This window comes from Pecten maximus, chromosome 1, assembly GCF_902652985.1.
Source record: "Pecten maximus chromosome 1, xPecMax1.1, whole genome shotgun sequence".
NCBI lineage: Eukaryota > Metazoa > Mollusca > Bivalvia > Pectinida > Pectinidae > Pecten > Pecten maximus.
In genome coordinates, this window is record NC_047015.1 from 27,288,717 (window position 1) to 27,312,850 (window position 24,134).

The following is a 24,134-nucleotide window of genomic DNA, read 5'->3' on the forward strand; positions in this document are numbered from 1 at the left end:
ATTTTTCAGTATCAGTATCAATCCAAGCCTTTTCCCCTTTTCATCAAACATTCAAACCGATCTTCTCTGAATATCATTTAAGCTTATTTTTCTCTCAAGTTGGTACGTACCGACCTTTAAAATAGTTATCCTACTAAAACCAATAGTCATAGCCTTTCTCCACCAACCATCTACCTTTCCCTTCTCAATTTAAGCAACAGTCAACGCCTTTCTCACTTATCTTTCAAATCCCAATTATTTTTCCTTTTACTATCGACAAAAGCAAATGTTAACCCTGAACCTCTTCCTGCTCTCTGCCAGCATCACTTACCCGACTACATTTAGGTTTCCTTTTTTTATAATCTAATATGAAATAACTATTCGCCATAGAATATCATGCTTGTTTCCGTCCAATAGAATGACACCGAAAGATGCTCGATCACAATCGCTTTATATCCAGTAAAAACATATTCATCGCAAAATGTTCTGTGGACGACGTGAACGAACTTTGTATTATAAAAAGCGTAGCGAGGACATAATCGAATAAGAACGCAGTAAGAACATAATAAGGACGCAGTAAAGACGGAACTGACGTAGTAATGACGTAGTCAAAGCATAATGGGGACTTTATTAACACAGTAGAAGTGTAGCGCAGACGGAAAGGATTGCAATAACATTCTCGGTGTGTTTTCACTGCGTTCTCTTTACGTCACTGCGTTTTCTTTACGTCACTGCGTTCTTTTTACGTCACTGCGTTCTCTTTACGTCACTTCGTTCTCTTTACGTCACTGCGTTTTCTTTACGTCACTGCGTTCTCTTTACGTCACTGCGTTCTCTTTACGTCACTGTGTTCTCTTTACGTCACTGCGTTCTCTTTACGTCAATGCGTTCTCTTTACGTCATTGCATTCTCTTTACGTCACTGCGTTCACTTTACGTCAATGCAGTTCTCTAAGCTCGTGCCATGACCATGGTACACCGCGTTGTTGAAGACCACATAATATTGTCAACGCGTTCAGGCTACCTATATCATAGAAGATGACAACACATAGGCCTATTTAGGAAGTTCTTTTGCATCTTGTTCTGATTTTTGATACTTGATGCTGAAGAAGAAGAAGGAATAGAAGACATTGTAGTCTTTTTGGGTTCATCACTGGCTTTTGTTGAAAGACCACATCAATTTGGCCAGCATGATCGACTAATGACAGAAAAAAGGAGCAGATCAATCAGTACTGATTTGTAAGTTGACGAACACAGTGACAATTTGGTACATGTAGGTTCAGTGCATTCTTCATGGTCTTCGTCAGAGTGTGATGGGGGCTTTAGTTCTTGTATAAAGAGTCACCCCCGTTTGCCTCAAGCATTGGGAGGGGGTATGACAAAGCCGTCGCTCGTCATATCTGGAGACTAACTTTTATTTGAGACTTTTCCTTTAGCGTTGTTCGTGACGATGGCCGAGTTATAACAAATGAAATAACTCGAATGTCTATCAAGCACCATCAAGATTTCGACTCCTCACCTCTCCCTTTCCTCGATTCTACTATAAGGATAGTTTTCTCTAATCTATTATGTGGAGGTTTTAAACCTCTAACATCTTTAAAAAGTACGGGTTTTTCGATAAAAAAAATCCACATCAAACATGTTTTATGCAAATATAAAACGGAATGAAGGATATCCGCTGATGGTTAGACCGAGTTTCGTTCAATAGTTATCATCAAACATCACATAAATCACAAGCCGAGACTCGCCATTATTTAAGGCGCATGGGGTATGTGATGTGCTGACACGTGCTATATATAACTTATGATGACACCAATTATGACGTTTTCAGAGGTAAATATGTGTTAAGTTATCTCCTTTCCTAATGAATCTAGAAGTACGTATACATAGACGAACTGATCGTATCCGTGAAGAATTCGGAATGACAGGGAAGTAACAGACCTATTTATTTCACTGACTACGAGCATACCAATCCTGTCTAAAGTCGGGAACATCTGTGCAGTCTATTAGCATTGTCTGGACTCTACATTATCGCTACCCGCGTGCCTAAAATAAGAGAAACACAGCGTATCAGACTGTACCTGTTAGCCAATAAGCTTTAGTTGTTGTTGAAGTATAGTTAGCACTCAACACAGTACATTTAGTGTCAAATAATCATATCTTTACATTGTAAACTGCAATCAATTAAGAATGGCAAATTAAATGACTTCCTCTTTGATAAAACATTTTTTAAGAATGTTTAAGAATTACAAACAATATCTAAGGTGCTATTATATTCGGCTAACTTAACTCGATATTCGGCTAACTTAACTCGATATTCGGCTAACTTAACTCGATAATCGGCTAACTGAACTCGATAAAAGTGATTGTTTGATGTAAGTCTTCTCTGAATCACGTCTTAAAGAATGTGGATGAAGACCAAAGTCGGAGATCAGGTAAATCGTCGTCGGAATGCCCGTTTAAAAGTTAATCTAAAAGAAGTGTACACGAGGAGATAATGAGATTGATTGACAGACACGTGACAGTTAAACTTCTGAGCAGGGTCAAAGCCTCAGAAAGCGGTTAAAAGCTCACAGATGGGTGCCAAAATATTCTTCTTGAAGGTAGACACCCCTTCAGGTCCCATAGGGAAACTGGGTATGATGTGATTAATAAGCGGTCATTTTCTGGAGCTTACACTGTTACCTAGAAAGTTCGGACACATTATCGAATCACTATCATACCCGAGATACCGTGATACCCGGATATTACAGGGAAGCTTTAATTACTAGTACAAATCAAATGATGAAGTTAACTGGGGCCAGAAGCTATGGAGAAGCTATATACAAAAGACGCTTACTAGAACACGTATAAGCTAAGATAACACAATCATAAAATTAGTAGCACAATCTAATACTAAAAGGGTAAGCGTTGACACAAAATCAGTTCTGTTGCTTTCTTAAACCTAACTTCAGTAGCTTTATACCTAAGGAATTGACAGAGTCTTGATTTCGCCGGGACCAGTGATAAAGTATACCTGCCATCAAAACGGTGTGGTACTCGTTATTGTTTAACGTCCTGTCAACACAACTGGGTCGTTAAAGTGAGTTGCTTGTTTTGAATGGAGCCAACTTAAGGACAGCATTGTAGTACAATCTCACAGAAATGAACTGTCACAGTGGCATGTTATATTTCCTTGTGTGTCCCGTTCATTGTTGAACATCAAACAAGGGACATCGTGTATCAATTCCTTTGATATGTTACGGCATGGGTACAGAGCCTGAAACCTTCTGTACATGGGCGAACGCTCAGATAAAAAGACAAATTGAAGGCGGTGTCAACGGTGATATTAGAAAGAAACCAGAGATCACAGAGGCAACTTGGCGCGCCCACCATTGAATGATATTGATTGGTTCTATGTAAGACTGAGTTTTCCTCTCCTTTTACCTTCTTTTCCCTCTTCCTTTGAATCATTTGGCACCAAGGGGGACCTACGTACATGTATGAAATCTAAGAAAGAACAAAGAAGAATTTTCTGAGAAATAGCGAATGTTAACTGTTAAAATCCAAGATGGCTGCACATGCTTGCCATTTTTTGTTTTCCTGATCAGTCTCGAAATTGCGCAAACACAAAGAATATCAATCAAGATCTTTTTGAGATTATCAATTTCCAGAACTTTTCCAAAAATTTATTTCCCAATTAGTCTCAAACTTCAATATGACCAACAAGAGACCAAGGGGAACATATTGACAAAATTGTAGAAATAACCATGGGCAACTTTCTGAGAAATAGCGATAATAATCTTGTATCGCTCACCTGCTTCTAGAATAATTTTGATGTTGATCTAGGTCATTTATTCAGATACTACGTTGATTACCACTATTTTTCAATATCAAAGAAGAGAAAGTTTATCATGTAAATACATTCTGTAGTCCTTTATTCCAGTATACTATTGGCCCAATATCAGGTCTCGGAGTCTCTTGGCTATCATTGTTTAAAGATTTTAACACATTTGACCCCTGTGACCTTGAATGTAGGTCAAGGACATTCATTTCAACAAACTTGCATATCGCATGTCTAATATCAGGTCTCTGTGCCTCACAGTTATTGACCTTCGAACAGGTGAGCTAAAAATTGAAATCAAAATTGTCTCTCGTCAGCTTCATTGTTCTCCGATCAGTCTCAAAATTATTACGTATAACTAGGGACCAAGGGACCACAGACCACGGACCACGAACGAAGGGCGATTTGAATAGCTCATCATCTGATGATGGTAGGCTTAAATATTGCATGTAGAGAAGAGGTTAGGATTCCAGGGTACCAAACCGGTGTGTAAACACTATTGACTTCTCTCAGACACAGTATAGATATATTTCTTTGTGCAGGACAATTCAATGTATTTTTTTCAGGAACGTTCACTAATTCCTAAACTAACACCTGTCCCCAATGACGTACCGATTCTATGGTGTGGCTAATCCGATGATGCCGTTTTATTACCAAGGGTACCAATGGCCAGACTAAACTCACTTTTGTCATAAAAGAAAACATGCGAGTATCTGAGTTGTGTTATTATGATAACATTATATTTACTCAAGGGAATATATAATTATGTTTCTCCCTTTGCCAAGCCCATAAGGTCTTCCTCGACCCCTACCTAGCACTAACTATACTCCCGCTTTGATGTCGCTCTCGTATCCTCCCTACACTACACCAGATCCTGTACTCGATTGTCGACGGAGATATGTCTCCTCTAGTACCGAATGAACCTCTTGGTAATGTATAACTCACTTCGACATGTTTATTGTCGATAAGTAAGCACCTTTGTTCTATTTCCCTTACTGTAATAACGGTTGCCTTCACTAATTCTTCTGCAAAGACGACAACAACACACTCGCTCTGAAGAAGCCTCCGTCTCAGCCTTGAATAAGTGGGCGGGTCGGTTTAACAAACTAACTCTTTGTGGATAATCAATTACTTCTACGAATCGCTAGAGGCAATGTCTATAAGTAATGAAGGGGAACAGTAAAAAGGGATACAATTAAATCACGTAGATTTGCCTCTAATGAAGAAGTCAGACTAGGAGTATATCGGAGGAAAGTGTTTACAGTCGGTCTCTCGTGTCTGGAGACAACAAATACACCAATCCTGTCTGTCGTGTCCCGACAAACACAATGGATCCTTGCGACCTTGAAAGAACTGGGTATTCCTTCATTCCATGCATGTCGTGACACCGGTCTCTTGGTTATCGAGAATCGTTTTAAGATTTGAATACATTTGAAATCTATGACATGGAAAGTACCTCAAGGTCACCGGCCTTATAGCATAATCCTAGAATGCTTGGTTATTTAGAAGAAGAAGAAAATGTAAATTGTTGACTAACGGACGAAGGACGATGCACGACGACGGACAAGGGGCGATCGAAATAAGGCACTAGAGTTTTCCTCTCAGGAGCCCTCGAACATGTTTTTAAATTTTTCATTTAAGAGACTGAATAAATACACCAATGAAAACTTGCCCAGAGTATTAAATAACTGGACCACAAGACATCTTACACAGATACATCTATATCTGTAAGGAGACGGCCTTTCGTGACAGTAGACAACAACAACGATAGTTCCTAGAATCAATGGCCGATTCAGTCAGACATCGCCATTTCGCGTGAATCGTGTCTGGAATAAGGACCGTGCCAAATCTTAGTCTAAAGAGGTGAATTGTCGTGTATTGATATCTATACTGGAACATGCATATGTGTCAGTGGAGATACTGGAACTTTTTTTTTGTGTTGATGGAGATACTGGAACGTGTATGTGTGTAAGTGGACATACTGAGAACGTGTATGTGTGTTGGTGGAGATACTGAGAACATGTATGTGTGTTAGTGGACATACTGAGAACATGTATGTGTGTTGGTGGAGATACTGAGAACATGTATATGTGTTGGTGGAGATACTGAGAACGTGTATGTGTGTTAGTGGACATACTGGAACATGTATGTGTGTTAGTGGAGATACTGAGAACATGTATGTGTGTTGGTGGAGATACTGAGAACGTGTATGTGTGTTAGTGGAGATACTGAGAACGTGTATGTGTGTTAGTGGAGATACTGAGAACGTGTATGTGTGTTAGTGGAGATACTGAGAACGTGTATGTGTGTTAGTGTTCATACTGAGAACTTGTATGTGTGTTGGTGGAGATACTGAGAACATGTATGTGTGTATGTGGACATACTGAGAACATGTATGTGTGTTAGTGGAGATACTGAGAACGTGTATGTGTGTTAGTGGAGATACTGGAACGTGTATGTGTGTTGGTGGAGATACTGAGAACATGTATGTGTGTTGGTGGAGATACTGAGAACGTGTATGTGTGTTAGTGGAGAAACTGAGAACGTGTATATGTGTTGGTGGAGATACTGGAACATGTATGTGTGTTAGTGGACATACTGGAACATTTAGATGAATTATATAATAATAACAAAGACAATGGTTAAATGACGAGGTTATACCTGTATGAGATAGCGGGGTTATACCTGTATGACATAACGGGGTTATACCTGTATGAGATAATGGGGTCATACCTGTATGAGATAACGGGGTTATACCTGTATGACATAACGGGGTTATATCTGTATGACATAACAGGGTTATACCTGTATGACATAACCAGGTTATACCTGTATGACATAACCAGGTTATACCTGTATGACATAACGGGGTTATACCTGTAAAACGATGTAACACACATACATTTGAACCAGTGCGATTGAACGATTGTGCGATTGTGAGATGAGGAGGTTTCACCAGTATGAGATGAGGAGGTTTCACCAGTATGAGATAAGGAGGTTTCCACTATGTGAGATAAGGAGGTTTCCACTGTGTGAGATATGGAGGTTTCCACTATGTGAGATAAGGAGGTTTCCACTATGTGAGATAAGGAGGTTTCCGCTATGTGAGATGAGGAGGTTTCCACTATGTGAGATAAGGAGGTTTCCACTATGTGAGATAAGGAGGTTTCCGCTGTGTGAGATAAGGAGGTTTCCACTATGTGAGATAAGGAGGTTTCCACTATGTGAGATAAGGTTTCCACTGTGAGATAAGGAGGTTTCCACTATGTGAGATAAGGAGGTTTCCACTATGTGAGATATGGAGGTTTCCGCTATGTGAGATAAGGAGGTTTCCGCTATGTGAAATAAGGTTTCCACTATGTGAGATATGGAGGTTTCCACTATGTGAGATAAGGTTTCCACTGTGTGAGATAAGGAGGTTTCCGCTATGTGAGATAAGGTTTCCGCTATGTGAGATAAGGTTTCCACTGTGAGATAAGGAGGTTTCCGCTGTGTGAGATACGGAGGTTTCCACTATGTGAGATGAGGAGGTTTCCACTATGTGAGATAAGGAGGTTTCCACTATGTGAGATAAGGAGGTTTCCACTATGTGAGATAAGGTTTCCACTATGTGAGATAAGGAAGTTTCCACTATGTGAGATAAGGATGTTTCCACTATGTGAGATATGGAGGTTTCCACTATGTGAGATAAGGAGGTTTCACCAGTATGAGATATGGAGGTTTCCACTATGTGATATAAGGAGGTTTCCACTATGTGAGATAAGGAGGTTTCCGCTGTGTGAGATGTGGAGGTTTCCGCTGTGTGAGATGTGGAGGTTTCGCCTGTGCGAGATAGCGACGTTACATTTGTGTGAGATAATCAAGGTTACATGTATTATGACAGGACGAAGTTAAACCTCTATGGGATAACGATATCATGTCTACGTGTTCTAGTTCATACCGAGAGATTCGCACGAAGGGATAATGCTTGTTTGGAATAAAATAAATACTGTTTAGTAGAGATATATTTTTTGAAATTTGAACTGATAGTGTATTAGTTAAACATACGTAATGTACAGACTACACGACAGATTGTCGTGGTCCTGTAAAAATCATGTTCTGAATGCATGTGCTTCTTCTTGTGTGATTATAAATTTAATATGTTTTAATAACTATGAAATGTTATACATAATCATTATCAAACATTCCAGTTCACGCATTGGTACACATGCGCGTTTGAAATATTCTTATTTAAAATAAAAACAAAGTCTATGATACTTGACTATCATAATCAATATTTTTCTGGACCGAATATGAAAAATACTATAAATACCACGTCACTAACAGGGAAAAGATTATCCGTACAGATTTGCAATCGACGTCGCCTATTGATCCGGAACTTCTGCCTCTGGATGTTTCTGATGTTATCATGCACTTTCGCTACCGACGTCAGTAGTAGCTACATTTGTAGTAAAATGAACATTTGGTACCTTTCTTTTCGATACTATCTGCAAAGCTCCCGACATAAATGAGATTTTAAGCGGAAGAGTTAGGTATATTTCTGCAGCAAGATGAAAAGGTCCGGTCTATTTGCCAACAATCCATGGGCGATTTAGTCCAGTGATTGCTTTAGTAATTGAAAAATCCAATTAGTAAATTTAATGAGCGTTGCTAGCGGAGACACATATCTCCATCCATCTGGTTGATAGGATTCACGCGGTGTACTAAAACGTACATTTGTTCATTATCCATATAAACATTTCTCTACCAAGCTTTGAACGCGATTAGTCATTAATTAAGTTAATTAAGATTTCCTTATTTTATATGATTGATTTTGGTGATTCAAAGAAACAACTTTACTCGATGTGGGAAATTACTATGAATGGGGCTATAACATGTGAAATGGAGTGAAGTCATACCAAAGATAATATGATAACCACCTCATGAAATCATAGTAACACTGTACAGAGTTACCCGTACGTCAAACTGTATATATATTATGTAAAAACACGTGGTCTGTAGGACTAAGTAGGAAACAGTGGGTACCAATTGCTAAATAATCAGACAATCACAGGCAGGCTGTGAAGGGCCGATTACATTAGCTACTTCCAACCTGGTACAATTATCTTCCTCCGTCACAACTCTGACTTCAGCAGCGGTAGATCTAGTTTATTTACCGTAAAATCCACACGTCACATAACATTGTCCACTTTACAGTTAAATAAAACATACGTATGTTAATTTTTCTCTTGATGTATGCTATTTCAAAGCAAGAATGCGATCTGCTCCTAGTTCTCTGTTAGAGAAGGAACACTACGCTACAGATATTCCGAGAGAGAGTGATAATATTTCAAGAAACTTCGCTATTCCAGCAAAATAAAAATGATTTAATTATCTTCCAATTAATTTAGATTGCTCGTCTTCAGGCCATAGTCAGGATACAGATAACACACAAAACCACGTGTTCTTATAACATGTTATACAAACAACGTGTTCTGAAAAAAAACACACTCACGTGTTCTGATAATAATATTGTACGTGTTCTCGTGAACACGTCGACTAATGAATGGGTGTTCTGATAAACATGTGTTCTGATAAATGTGTGTTCTGATAAACATGTGTTCTGATAAACATGTGTTCTGATAAACATGTCTTCTGATAAACATGTGTTCTGATAAACATGAGTTCTGATAAACGTGTGTTCTGATAAACATGTGTTCTGATAAACCTGTTCTGATAAACATGTGTTCTGATAAATGGGTGTTCTGACAAACATGTGTTCTGATAAACGTGTGTTCTGACAAACATGTGTTCTGATAAACGTGTGTTCTGATAAATACGTGTTCTGATAAATACGTCTGATAAATGGGTGTTCTGATTTTAAAATGGGTGTTCTCATAAATATGTGTTCAAATAAATTGGTTTCTGATAAACGTGTGTTCTGACAAACATGTGTTCTGACAAACATGTATTCTGATAAACATGTGTTCTGATGAACGTGTGTTCTGACAAACATGTGTTCTGACAAACACCATGGTGTTCTGACAAACATGTGTTCTGATAAACGTGTGTTCTGACAAACATGTGTCCTGACAAACATGTGTTCTGACAAACATCATGGTGTTCTGACAAACATGTGTTCTGACAAACATGTGTTCTGATAAACGTGTGCCGATAAATGGGTGTTCTGATAAATTTCAACTTACCACCACCATAGGTTTGATCTATACTTTTACAGACATCATCTTAGGTCCATTCTGCTATTGGATATTGTCCTTTTACAGACGACATCATCTTAGGTCCATTCTACTATTGGATATTGTACTTTTACAGACATCATCTTAGGTCCATTCTGCTATTGGATATTGTCCTTTTACAGACGACATCATCTTAGGTCCATTCTACTATTGGATATTGTACTTTTACAGACATCATCTTAGGTCCATTCTGCTATTGGATATTGTCCTTTTACAGACGACATCATCTTAAGTCCATTCTGCTATTGGATATTGTCCTTTTACAGACGACATCATCTTAGGTCCATTCTACTATTGGATATTGTCCTTTCAAAATAAGGATGTCTTCCTATCAATTGACTCTAAAAGATTCCAGAATGTCGAAATTCAAAATTGCTTGAGGCGGCCATCGTTAATATTTGAGCTAGTTCAAATGTAAAATGTATCAATACAACCCTCACTGAACATGACCTAAATGTTTCCAAAAAGGCCCATCAGTAGTTCCCGAGACAAACCGGTAACAATATATACCTGTCAATGTAAAAAAAAAACGCAGACGGATGACATATTGTACAACCCGTAATGAACATTTAAAATTAATAATTTGAAATGTCTGAATCCAAAATGTAGACTGGTTATCATCTTTAAAAAAATCTTCCACGTTCAAAATAAGGCATATACAACTAGGTTTGAGGACGGTTTCTCTAGTAGTTCCCGCACTACTAATCATAAATTTATTGTTGAAACTGGCAGATGGCACCAGATTGAGTACATTTTTTGTATAAGGAAAGAAAATGACCACATTGTAATGGTCAACAAATTGGTGATGGATTTCATTATTTACTTGAATGTACAGCGTTATCTGCTCACAGAATTTTATATATAGACAAATACTATTGGTCAAGACTAAATATTATTAAGTTTAACGAACTAGTGAATATAACTAATGTTAAAAAACTAATGAAAATGTGTATTTTTATCAGATTAATTAATAACATGATCTGTCCTCCTTGATAAGAATGAAAATGTTTTGTTGTGAAACAGTGTCGTGTATCAACTACGAACACTACTATAATTGTATACATCATGTCAGTATGCGAAAAGAGAATGAAATGAATTTGAATTTGAACCTGAGGATAGCGGACGGTCTAAGACTACCTGGCATACATTCCTAACACCACATTCAGCTTATGTGTTATACAATCTAACTTGTGAAAATTTGTGTCAAGTTCTTGTGCATGTATCACGTGCCAACTTACAAAACTAGCAAAATTATCAACGTCTTCAATAATCATATAAACCGTCTCTACTATCAAATACAATCACACGTGGTTGTCGTACGTATCAACCAGTCAGGGCAATCAACTGGGAGTCGTCGACTGAGCTTTATTGTGTTTATCGTGTTTAAATAGGGACCTGACTTTGTCTCGGTGTGAACGTTTTGTCGCTCTGTAGGTTTTCTGGATTTACAGGTCTCTCCAACTTTGACAAGCAACATCGAGACTACATTGAGGAGAGACAACTTATAAAGTTATATTAATTAGAGCATGTAGTGTTCATATCCAGTAATGCATCGAAGAGACAGCGACAAATATTTTCAACATTTACATATGATTTACATATTTGATAATATCAGTTCCCATGAAGCCAACAGAGCTGTGTATGCTAGGCAGGTCTTTAGTTTAATCCACACGCGAACGTTCATGTATTATGTATTCCACATGTCGCCTTCCAAGCATCAGTAGCCGGCTTGATTTGTTCATAAGGAAGCCCGGTGATACAAGGTTTGTATCTCCCACTATCCACCACTTATAATACAGGGGGAGGAACCCACATGCGACAGGTGGCATTTGTAGGCCTACATAACGTAACGTCAATATTTTATAGGCTGTAGTGGTAAACAACCCGACAAACTTCATCACTTTAATCAAATGGATATTACCCTTTAGACGTGTGTGTAGAGACACTGTAAGAGTAAAGACATTTGGCACGAATTTCCAACACACGGTCCATATTATGTATTATATAGCTTTGGAGTTCGAGCCAAGTCCCCATGACAGTAGTTCGGTAATTTCCTGACGGATCATCTAGAACGCATGGATTGAATATCAACACATTGAAATATACCTGACGAATATTAGGATCAATGTGTGAACTGCTTTTTATTAAACTCAACTTTTACCAAAATAATGTTTAATTTTATATTTCAAACTTTCTATAAATAACTATACCCATCGAGTTATAACTTTTAGTAATCATTCTTGCGAAACCTGAAGTAAACCAGGTCACCAAGCTAAGCACGTGAACGGTAAAGTGGCTCCAAATCTATTCACAACAAGGAACCAAACAGGGCTCGTCCTGGTGAAGACAAATGTGCTAACCACTGCGCCACTCGACATCCACAACATCTTTTTTTACAATTGAAATAAGACAGAGGCGATAGAGTATAGTTAGGCCTATACCTATATCATGTTCCACAAGTGACCAGTAAGCTTAGCTGGTCGTAATGTCCAATGCATGGACTTTGAAAATAAAACCTTAATTAACATCGAAATATAATGAACAGAAACGTATCACGATTAACGTTGGTACTCAACTCCATTTTTTCTTGTTTTCTTATTTAGCAAAATAAGTTATTTCACATACACGTCAATATCGTGATGAAGCCTAGCTAAAAAAAGTTTATACAAATAAATGATATGACTGCACAATACAAACCATGCCTTACACACGGGAGAGTACGCCAAAGACAAAATCATCAACGTAATCACAGCGCTTTTCCTATAGCTGACATTCAATTTATTTCCATTAGGAATATTTCAATGATTGATATAGCGATAATTGAAAAATGATTGATTTTGCAATAAATACAAATAAAGTGCCTGCCATAGCGAATCAATCAACTTAATCTTTCCGGTATTTACAAGCACTTAGGGTGGCTTTAACCGCAGACAGAGAGTTAACAGAGTGTACGTACTGTACCACAGACAGTGAGTCAACAGAGTGTACGTACTGTACCACAGACTGTGAGTCAACAGAGTGTACGTACTGTACCACAGACAGTGAGTCAACAGAGTGTACGTACTGTACCACAGACAGAGAGTCAACAGTGTACGTACTGTACCACAGACAGTGAGTCAACAGAGTGTACGTACTGTACCACAGACAGTGAGTCAACAGAGTGTACGTACTGTACCACAGACAGAGAGTCAACAGAGTGTACGTACTGTACCACAGACAGTGAGTCAACAGAGTGTACGTACTGTACTACAGACAGTGAGTCAACAGAGTGTACGTACTGTACCACAGACAGTGAGTCAACAGAGTGTACGTACTGTACCACAGACTGTGAGTCAACAGAGTGTACGTACTGTACCACAGACTGTGAGTCAACAGAGTGTACGTACTGTACCACAGACAGTGAGTCAACAGAGTGTACGTACTGTACCACAGACTGTGAGTCAACAGAGTGTAAGTACTGTACCACAGACAGTGAGTCAACAGAGTGTACGTACTGTACCACAGACAGAGAGTCAACAGAGTGTACGTACTGTACCACAGACAGTGAGTCAACAGAGTGTACGTACTGTACCACAGACAGTGAGTCAACAGACTGTACGTACTGTACCACAGACAGTGAGTCAACAGAGTGTACGTACTGTACCACAGACAGTGAGTCAACAGACTGTACGTACTGTACCACAGACAGTGAGTCAATAGAGTGTACGTACTGTACCACAGACAGTGAGTCAACAGAGTGTACGTACTGTACCACAGACAGTGAGTCAACAGAGTGTACGTACTGTACCACAGACAGAGAGTCAACAGAGTGTACGTACTGTACCACAGACAGTGAGTCAACAGTGTACGTACTGTACCACATACAGTGAGTCAACAGAGTGTACGTACTGTACCACAGACAGTGAGTCAACAGAGTGTACGTACTGTACCACAGACAGTGAGTTAACAGAGTGTACGTACTGTACCACAGACAGTGAGTCAACAGTGTACGTACTGTACCACAGACAGTGAGTCAACAGAGTGTACGTTCTGTACCACAGACAGTGAGTCAACAGTGAACGTACTGTACCACAGACAGTGAGTCAACAGAGTGTACGTTCTGTATCACAGACAGTGAGTCAACAGTGAACGTACTGTACCACAGACAGTGAGTCAACAGAGTGTACGTTCTGTACCACAGACAGTGAGTCAACAGAGTGTACGTACTGTACCACAGACAGTGAGTCAACAGAGTGTACGTACTGTACCACAGACAGTGAGTCAACAGAGTGTACGTACTGTACCACAGACAGTGAGTCAACAGAGTGTACGTACTGTACCACAGACAGTGAGTCAACAGTGTACGTACTGTACCACAGACAGTGAGTCAACAGAGTGTACGTACAGTACCACAGACAGTGAGTCAACAGTGAACGTACTGTACCACAGACAGTGAGTCAACAGAGTGTACGTACTGTACCACAGACAGTGAGTCAACAGAGTGTACGTACTGTACCACAGACAGTGAGTCAACAGAGTGTACGTACTGTACCACAGACAGTGAGTCAACAGAGTGTACGTACTGTACCACAGACAGTGAGTCAACAGAGTGTACGTACTGTACCACAGACAGTGAGTCAACAGAGTGTACGTACTGTACCACAGACTGTGAGTCAACAGACTGTACGTACTGTACCACAGACAGTGAGTCAACAGTGAGTCAACAGAGTGTACGTACTGTACCACAGACAGTGAGTCAATAGAGTGTACGTACTGTACCACAGACAGTGAGTCAACAGTGTACGTACTGTACCACAGACTGTGAGTCAACAGAGTGTACGTACTGTACCACAGACAGTGAGTCAACAGACTGTACGTACTGTACCACAGACAGTGAGTCAACAGAGTGTACGTACTGTACCACAGACAATGAGTCAACAGTGAACGTACTGTACCACAGATATGAGTCAACAGAGTGTACGTACCACAGACAGTGAGTCAACAGAGTGTACGTACTGTACTACAGACAGAGAGTCAACAGAGTGTAGGTATTGTACCACAGACAGTGAGTCAACAGAGTGTACGTACTGTACTACAGACAGTGAGTTAACAGAGTGTACGTACTGTACCACAGACAGTGAGTTAACATACTGTACGTACTGTACCACAGACAGTGAGTCAACAGAGTGTACGTACTGTACCGCAGACAGTGAGTCAACAGTGTACGTACAGTACCACAGACAGAGAGTTAACAGAGTGTACGTACTGTACCACAGACAGTGAGTCAACAGAGTGTACGTACTGTACCACAGACAGAGAGTTAACAGAGTGTACGTACAGTACCACAGACAGTGAGTCAACAGAGTGTACGTACTGTACCACAGACAGTGAGTCAACAGAGTGTACGTACTGTACCACAGACAGTGAGTCAACAGTGTACGTACTGTACCGCAGACAGAGAGTTAACAGAGTGTACGTACTGTACCACAGACAGTGAGTCAACAGAGTGTACGTACTGTACCACAGACAGTGAGTCAACAGAATGTACGTACTGTACCACAGACAGAGAGTTAACAGAGTGTACGTACTGTACTACAGACAGTGAGTCAACAGTGTACGTACAGTACCACAGACAGAGAGTTAACAGAGTGTACGTACTGTACCACAGACAGTGAGTCAACAGTGTACGTACTGTACCACAGACAGTGAGTCAACAGAGTGTACGTACTGTACCACAGACAGAGAGTTAACAGAGTGTACGTACTGTACTACAGACAGTGAGTCAACAGTGTACGTACAGTACCACAGACAGAGAGTTAACAGAGTGTACGTACTGTACCACAGACAGTGAGTCAACAGAGTGTACGTACTGTACCACAGACAGTGAGTCAATAGAGTGTACGTACTGTACTACAGACAGTGAGTCAACAGTGTACGTACAGTACCACAGACAGAGAGTTAACAGAGTGTACGTACTGTACCACAGACAGTGAGTCAACAGAGTGTACGTACTGTACCACAGACAGAGAGTTAACAGAGTGTACGTACTGTACCACAGACAGAGAGTTAACATACTGTACGTACTGTACTACAGACAGTGAGTCAACAGTGTACGTACTGTACCACAGACAGAGAGTTAACAGAGTGTACGTACTGTACCACAGACAGTGAGTCAATAGAGTGTACGTACTGTACTACAGACAGTGAGTCAACAGTGTACGTACAGTACCACAGACAGAGAGTTAACAGAGTGTACGTACTGTACCACAGACAGTGAGTCAACAGACTGTACGTACTGTACCACAGACAGTGAGTCAACAGAGTGTACGTACTGTACCACAGACAGTGAGTCAACAGAGTGTACGTACTGTACCACAGACAGTGAGTCAACAGAGTGTACGTACTGTACCACAGACAGTGAGTCAACAGACTGTACGTACTGTACCACAGACTGTGAGTCAACAGAGTGTACGTACTGTACCACAGACAGTGAGTCAACAGAGTGTACGTACTGTACCACAGACAGTGAGTCAACAGAGTGTACGTACTGTACCACAGACAGTGAGTCAACAGAGTGTACGTACTGTACCACAGACAGTGAGTCAACAGAGTGTACGTACTGTACCACAGACAGTGAGTCAACAGAGTGTACGTACTGTACCACAGACAGAGAGTCAACAGAGTGTACGTACTGTACCACAGACAGTGAGTCAACAGAGTGTACGTACTGTACCACAGACAGTGAGTCAACAGAGTGTACGTACTGTACCACAGACAGTGAGTCAACAGAGTGTACGTACTGTACCACAGACAGTGAGTCAACAGAGTGTACGTACTGTACCACAGACAGTGAGTCAACAGAGTGTACGTACTGTACCACAGACAGTGAGTCAACAGTGTACGTACTGTACCACAGACAGTGAGTCAACAGAGTGTACGTACTGTACCACAGACAGTGAGTCAACAGAGTGTACGTACTGTACCACAGACAGTGAGTCAAAATAGTGTACGTACTGTACTACAGACAGTGAGTTAACAGGGTGTACGTACTGTACCACAGACAGTGAGTCAACAGGGTGTACGTACTGTACCACAGACAGTGAGTTAACAGAGTGTACGTACTGTACCACAGACAGTGAGTCAACAGAGTGTACGTACTGTACTACAGACAGTGAGTCAACAGAGTGTACGTACCACAGACAATGAGTCAACAGAGTGTACGTAATGTACCACAGACAGTGAGTCAACAGAGTGTACGTACTGTACCACAGACAGTGAGTCAACAGAGTGTACGTACTGTACCACAGACAGAGAGTCAACATAGTGTACGTACTGTACCACAGACAGTGAGTCAACAGAGTGTACGTACTGTACCACAGACAGTGAGTCAACAGAGTGTACGTACTGTACCACAGACAGTGAGTCAACAGTGTACGTACTGTACCACAGACAGTGAGTCAACAGAGTGTACGTTCTGTACCACAGACAGTGAGTCAACAGTGTACGTACTGTACCACAGACAGTGAGTCAACAGAGTGTACGTACAGTACCACAGACAGTGAGTCAACAGTGTACGTACTGTACCACAGACAGTGAGTCAACAGAGTGTTCGTACTGTACCACAGACAGTGAGTCAACAGAGTGTACGTACTGTACCACAGACAGTGAGTCAACAGAATGTACGTACTGTACTACAGACAGAGAGTCAACAGAGTGTACGTATTGTACCACAGACAGTGAGTCAACAGAGTGTACGTACTGTACCACAGACAGTGAGTCAACAGTGTACGTACTGTACCACAGACAGTGAGTCAACAGTGTACGTACTGTACCACAGACAGTGAGTCAACAGAGTGTACGTACTGTACCACAGACAGTGAGTCAACAGACTGTACGTACTGTACCACAGACAGTGAGTTAACAGAGTGTACGTACTGTATCACAGACAGTGAGTCAACAGTGTACGTACTGTACCACAGACTGTGAGTCAACAGAGTGTACGTACTGTACCACAGACAGAGAGTCAACAGAGTGTACGTACTGTACCACATACAGTGAGTCAACAGTGTACGTACTGTACCACAGACAGTGAGTCAACAGAGTGTTCGTACTGTACCACAGACAGTGAGTCAACAGACTGTACGTACTGTACCACAGACAGTGAGTCAACAGAGTGTACGTACTGTACTACAGACAGAGAGTCAACAGAGTGTACGTACTGTACCACAGACAGTGAGTCAACAGTGTACGTACTGTACCACAGACAGTGAGTCAACAGAGTGTACGTACTGTACCACAGACAGTGAGTCAACAGAGTGTACGTACTGTACCACAGACAGTGAGTCAACAGAGTGTACGTACTGTACCACAGACAGTGAGTCAACAGAGTGTACGTACTGTACCACAGACAGTGAGTCAACAGTGAACGTAGTGTACCTCAGACAGTGAGTCAACAGAGTGTACGTACTGTACCACAGACAGAGAGTCAACAGAGTGTACGTACTGTACCACAGACAGTGAGTCAACAGAGTGTACGTACTGTACCGCAGATTGTGAGTCAACAGAGTGTACGTACTGTACCACAGACAGAGAGTCAACAGAGTGTACGTACTGTACCACAGACTGTGAGTCAACAGAGTGTACGTACTGTACCACAGACAGTGAGTCAACAGAGTGTATGTACTGTATCACAGACAGTGAGTCAACAGAGTGTACGTACTGTACCACAGACAGTGAGTCAACAGAGTGTACGTACTGTACTACAGACAGTGAGTCAACAGAGTGTACGTACTGTACCACAGACAGTGAGTTAACAGAGTGTACGTACTGTACCACAGACAGTGAGTCAACAGAGTGTACGTACTGTACCACAGACAGTGAGTCAACAGTGTACGTACTGTACAACAGACAGTGAGTCAACAGTGTACGTACTGTACCACAGACAGAGAGTCAACAGAGTGTACGTACTGTACCACAGACAGAGAGTCAACAGAGTGTACGTACTGTACTACAGACAGTGAGTCAACAGAGTGTACGTACTGTACCACAGACAGTGAGTCAACAGAGTGTACGTACTGTACCACAGACAGAGAGTCAACAGAGTGTATGTACTGTATCACAGACAGTGAGTCAACAGAGTGTACGTACTGTACCGCAGATTGTGAGTTAATATTGCGTGATGGCTTCTTTGTAATTTCTTCACATCTTACTGAAGGCTGTGGTTGGAAACTCAATCTGCTTTTAATGAATTGCGGAAATTGTGTAATATTCTACATGCGATGTAAAGTAAACACCTTCAATTATTGATTAAGCTAGTTGTTCTATTGGTCAAGGGAAATATTGCTGCTAGAATATTAAGAAATATCGACCATCTTAAGCAATAAATCCGGATAGAAGTAATATGCCCAGAACATTTCTTCTGATTATTTACCGACGTCAGCATTCATAAGTGGAAATCCTACATAATGATCAAATAATGTACTTCTTCTGTAGTGTCAATATAAAAAGTCTTTAAATAATTTTTGAATGATAAACATTTATGCAACAAACTTGATTCGTTTCTTTTATTTCCGCATTAGGAAATGGACTACCAGAGCTCCTATAATAAAATGTTTACTTGATTCTTGAGAAAACATTAAGCGACGTGTTAACTCCAAGAACATGTACGTGTTTACACCTATGAACGTGTACGTGTTAACACCAAAGAACATGTACGTGTTTACACCTATGAACGTGTACGTGTTAACACCAAAGAACATGTACGTGTTTACACCTACGAACGTGTACGTGTTAACACCAAAGAACATGTACGTGTTTACACCTATGAACGTGGACGTGTTAACACCTAGGAACATGTACGTGTTTACACCTAGGTACGTGTGCGTGTTTACACCTAGGTATGTGTACATGTTAACACCTAGGTACATGTACGTGTTAACACCAAGGTACATGTACGTGTTAACACCTAGGTACATGTACGTGTTAACACCTAGGTACATGTACGTGTTAACACCTAGGTACATGTACGTGTTTACACCTAGGTACATGTACGTGTTTACACCAAGGTACGTGTACGTGTTTACACCTAGGTACATGTACGTGTTAACACCTAGGTACATGTACGTGTTAACACCTAGGTACATGTACGTGTTAACACCTAGGTACATGTACGTGTTAACACCTAGGTACATGTACGTGTTTACACCTAGGTACATGTACGTGTTTACACCTAGGTACGTGTACGTGTTTACACCAAGGTACGTGTACGTGTTAACACCTAGGTACATGTACGTGTTAACACCTAGGTACATGTACGTGTTAACACCTAGGTACATGTACGTGTTAACACCTAGGTACATGTACGTGTTAACACCTAGGTACATGTACGTGTTAACACCTAGGTACGTGTGCGTGTTTACACCTAGGTACGTGTACGTGTTTACACCTAGGAACATGTACGTGTTAACACCTAGGTACATGTACGTGTTAACACCTAGGTACATGTATGTGTTTACACCTAGGAACATGTATGTGTTTACACCTAGGTACATGTACGTGTTTACACCTAGGTACATGTATGTGTTTACACCTAGGTACATGTACGTGTTAACACCTAGGTACATGTACGTGTTAACACCTAGGTACATGTATGTGTTTACACCTAGGAACATGTATGTGTTTACACCTAGGTACATGTACGTGTTAACACCTAGGTACATGTACGTGTTAACACCTAGGTACATGTACGTGTTAACACCTAGGTACATGTACGTGTTAACACCTAGGTACGTGTGCGTGTTTACACCAAGGTACGTGTACGTGTTTACACCTAGGTATGTGTACATGTTAACACCTAGGTACATGTATGTGTTTACACCTAGGTACATGTACGTGTTAACACCTAGGTACATGTACGTGTTAACACCTAGGTACATGTACGTGTTAACACCTAGGAACATGTACGTGTTTACACCTAGGTACATGTACGTGTTGACACCTAGGTACATGTACGTGTTTACACCAAGGTACGTGTACGTGTTAACACCTAGGTAAGACTGATGAATGTTCGTGATGACACCTGAAGACGTGTACGCGTGTAACCTTAGAATCGTGAAATTTCTATCTACAGTAAAATACAAAATGTAGTAACCTTAGGTCATCATCAAATGTAGCCATTGATACATGAACACTTAGGTAATAAAATTTACTCAATCACTTTTCTATCAATTAGTTCAACTTAACGACGTGTAAATTATAAAAATCATGAAGAAAAACGTGTCAGAAAATAAAATACATAAGCAATGCAATTTTACAGTACAAAATGATACATTCTTCATTATCAGAGTAAAGAGATGATTTGTCGTATTGACAGGGTTGTGTGACGAGATGGAGAGTCAAATTGTCAGTGTTATGTGACGAGATGGAGAGTCAAATTGTCAGTGTTATGTGACGAGATGGAGAGTCAAATTGTCAGTGTTATGTGGCGAGATGGAGAGTCAAATTGTCAGTGTTATGTGACGAGATGGTTTGTTGCATTATCAGTGTTATGTGACGAGATGGAGAGTCGAACTGTCAGTGTTATGTGACGAGATGGAGAGTCGAACTGTCAGTGTTATGTGACGAGTTGGAGAGTCGAATTGTCAGTGTTATGTGACGAGATGGAGAGTCAAATTGTCAGTGTTATGTGACGAGATTGTTTATTGTATTGACAGTGTTATGTGACGAGATAGAGTATCGTGTTGTAGGTGTGATGTGACGAGATGAACTACCGTATTATCAGTATTATGCCAAGAGATGAACTGCTGTGTTGCTAGTGTTATGTAAGAGGTGGAAAGTTGAGTAGAGTGGAAGTGTCCTGTTGACAGTAATGTGATGAGATAGAAGTGGCCTGTTGTCAGTGTTATGTGATGAATGGTCAAATGATATAATTTACCTGTACCACTCCAGTCCTTTATGATAGTGTTTGTCGAAGAAATGAACTTCCGGTCCTGGTGCTCGTATATCCGGGTGAACTCTTAGAAATGTTAAAAGTGCCCGTGTCCCACACCTTCTCACGCCAATAATTAGGGCTTTAGGAAGCCTCTTAGCGGCCACTTTTGAGATCTTTTGAAGCTTACTTCGTTCGTGCGGCTTTTGAGCATTTTCGTCAATTTTGTCGTAATCGTCAACGTAAAATGTATCCGATTCTGGTATATGTCCACTTGGTGCATTTCTGTCTGTGTCGGAGAAATCATGGATCATGTACGCAGCTTCCGGTCCTTCATCGATGTCTAGAATCACATTTGACGTTTCTCGTTTTATCTGAGTGGGGCGAACGTGAGGCCCGGTCATTTTCCGGACGCTCGTCACAAAGCGTGTAGTGTTGACACTACTGTGGGGTGGACCGTTATAGGACCTGGTTACGGCAGAAAAAACGTTCAAAATGGCAACAAACACAATGGTACTGACCCCACAGACACACACCGTGGATGGCACGAGATATTTCTTCTTACCTCGACGGAATATCCACCAAAATCGAATCTTCTTCATATCAGTCATTCTTCATCCCTACGCATTAGCATGGAACACAGTTATCCAATCCAAGTGCTACTCGGGGACATACCAATCTCCAATAACGACTGCCACAGACCCGCCGTACACACTAGTTGCTGTAGTCAGCCTTTCAGTTACTGTGTAAACAAAAACAAACGCCGAAACACTTCACAGTAGGTACGTCTCCCCACGTGCATCACTCCTAGCACGTTCTATCAATTGTGATGTTTAATATGCTACGTGTAGACAGTGTATAGTTCACATTCTCTGGCGTCGGGGCACAAGGAAGCAGATATCTTTGGGTTATTTTCTAGCAGGAGTCGTACGTTGCCCTCCCCCGCCAGTGGTATACGAGTGGTTCTGCAGTGTTTGCCGACCACTTGGATGTATTTCGAGGTAGCACTTACCAATTTTAATGTTACAAGCTGCACTCAAGCATTCCACTTAGACCTCTTACCATAACACCTTCTTCTCCCATCTATAAACACAAAATCCGTGGTAATTCGCAACATTTCATGATTATTGTATTGAAATGCTGTCCTGCTAGTTTACGACAGGTACAGTCAGACATGAGTTCTACATCACTTTCTACATCCACTGGACGTCTCCGGTTTAATTAGATATGATCCATTTCCTCTCTAGTTGTCAATATTGGTTTTTTCAGACAAAGCGTGCAGTGACAAGACAAACGCTAGCTGATGATGGGATGATGGATACGGCTCGATACACATCGATGGTCATTCTGTAGTACTTGTATCCAAACAGACTTCCGGACGCCAGAAACACATATCAATGTTCTCTATACGAACGAAAGGGTGTTAATTGTACCAACAAAGCATGTTATCTCTTGAAAATATCACTTTCAAAAAGTGTTTTTTACCAAAACCTGTAACTTTAATTTTCTACAGAAATGAAGAATTGTTTGTTGTTATCACTCGTTTTTTCCCAAACATTTAGTACATGTGGGTACACGGTTGTGTCAATCTCTACAGCACAGTTTCATCAAATATGTATCAGCACGGGTAGTGAAACTGTCTGCAACACGAAATACCAATCTTACAGCCATCACTTGGTCCGGTCAATACACAACAATGTACACCAACCACAAGTCAAACAGATCCCAGACATCTGGTGGAACATATTAATGGGTACCAACGCGCTTAGAGCTGACGAAAGTTCATACTCGGCGGAAGTAATGTGATCGTCGAGAAACACATGCTCTCTAATCCGCAGTAAATCTAAAACCATAGTCCAGCGGCCACGTCTGGGAGCCTGTAAACTGACCGTCGGTCTCCGAGACAAGGTTCCGATGTCGGAGGTTTGTGGACTGGAGCGTGTTGCCCCCTTCCGCTATTGCAAGTTTACGGCAGCTGTTAGACACAGCTATATATATATACAGGCAGCCCGTATATCACGCATCACGTTTAATGTTTTGCTTCCGAGTATCAACCCGCAGTGGTTATGGGCTAGGAGAAAATTATGCGTTGCTTAAAGTCTTAAATTCCTTCCTAAGGTTATCAATTTCAACAGTGATTACAACACATCTACCTAAGGGCTGTCAAACGCTAAAAACACATGCGTCGCACG

At 40.8% G+C, this 24,134-nt stretch overlaps 1 protein-coding gene across 1 annotated transcript in view; it reads right to left on the reverse strand.

Annotated features, from left to right (window-relative positions):
- The window catches only part of LOC117329142 (heparan sulfate glucosamine 3-O-sulfotransferase 6-like), a 36,547-nt gene extending 12,628 nt beyond the window's left edge, over positions 1-23,919 (reverse strand). Inside the window, exon 1 of the mRNA XM_033886895.1 lies at positions 21,949-23,919. Within this exon, the coding sequence (XP_033742786.1) occupies positions 21,949-22,553 (605 nt within the window). The 5' untranslated portion in view covers positions 22,554-23,919. The remainder of the gene's footprint in view (positions 1-21,948) is intronic.
- Positions 23,920-24,134: the final 215 nt, after the last annotated feature.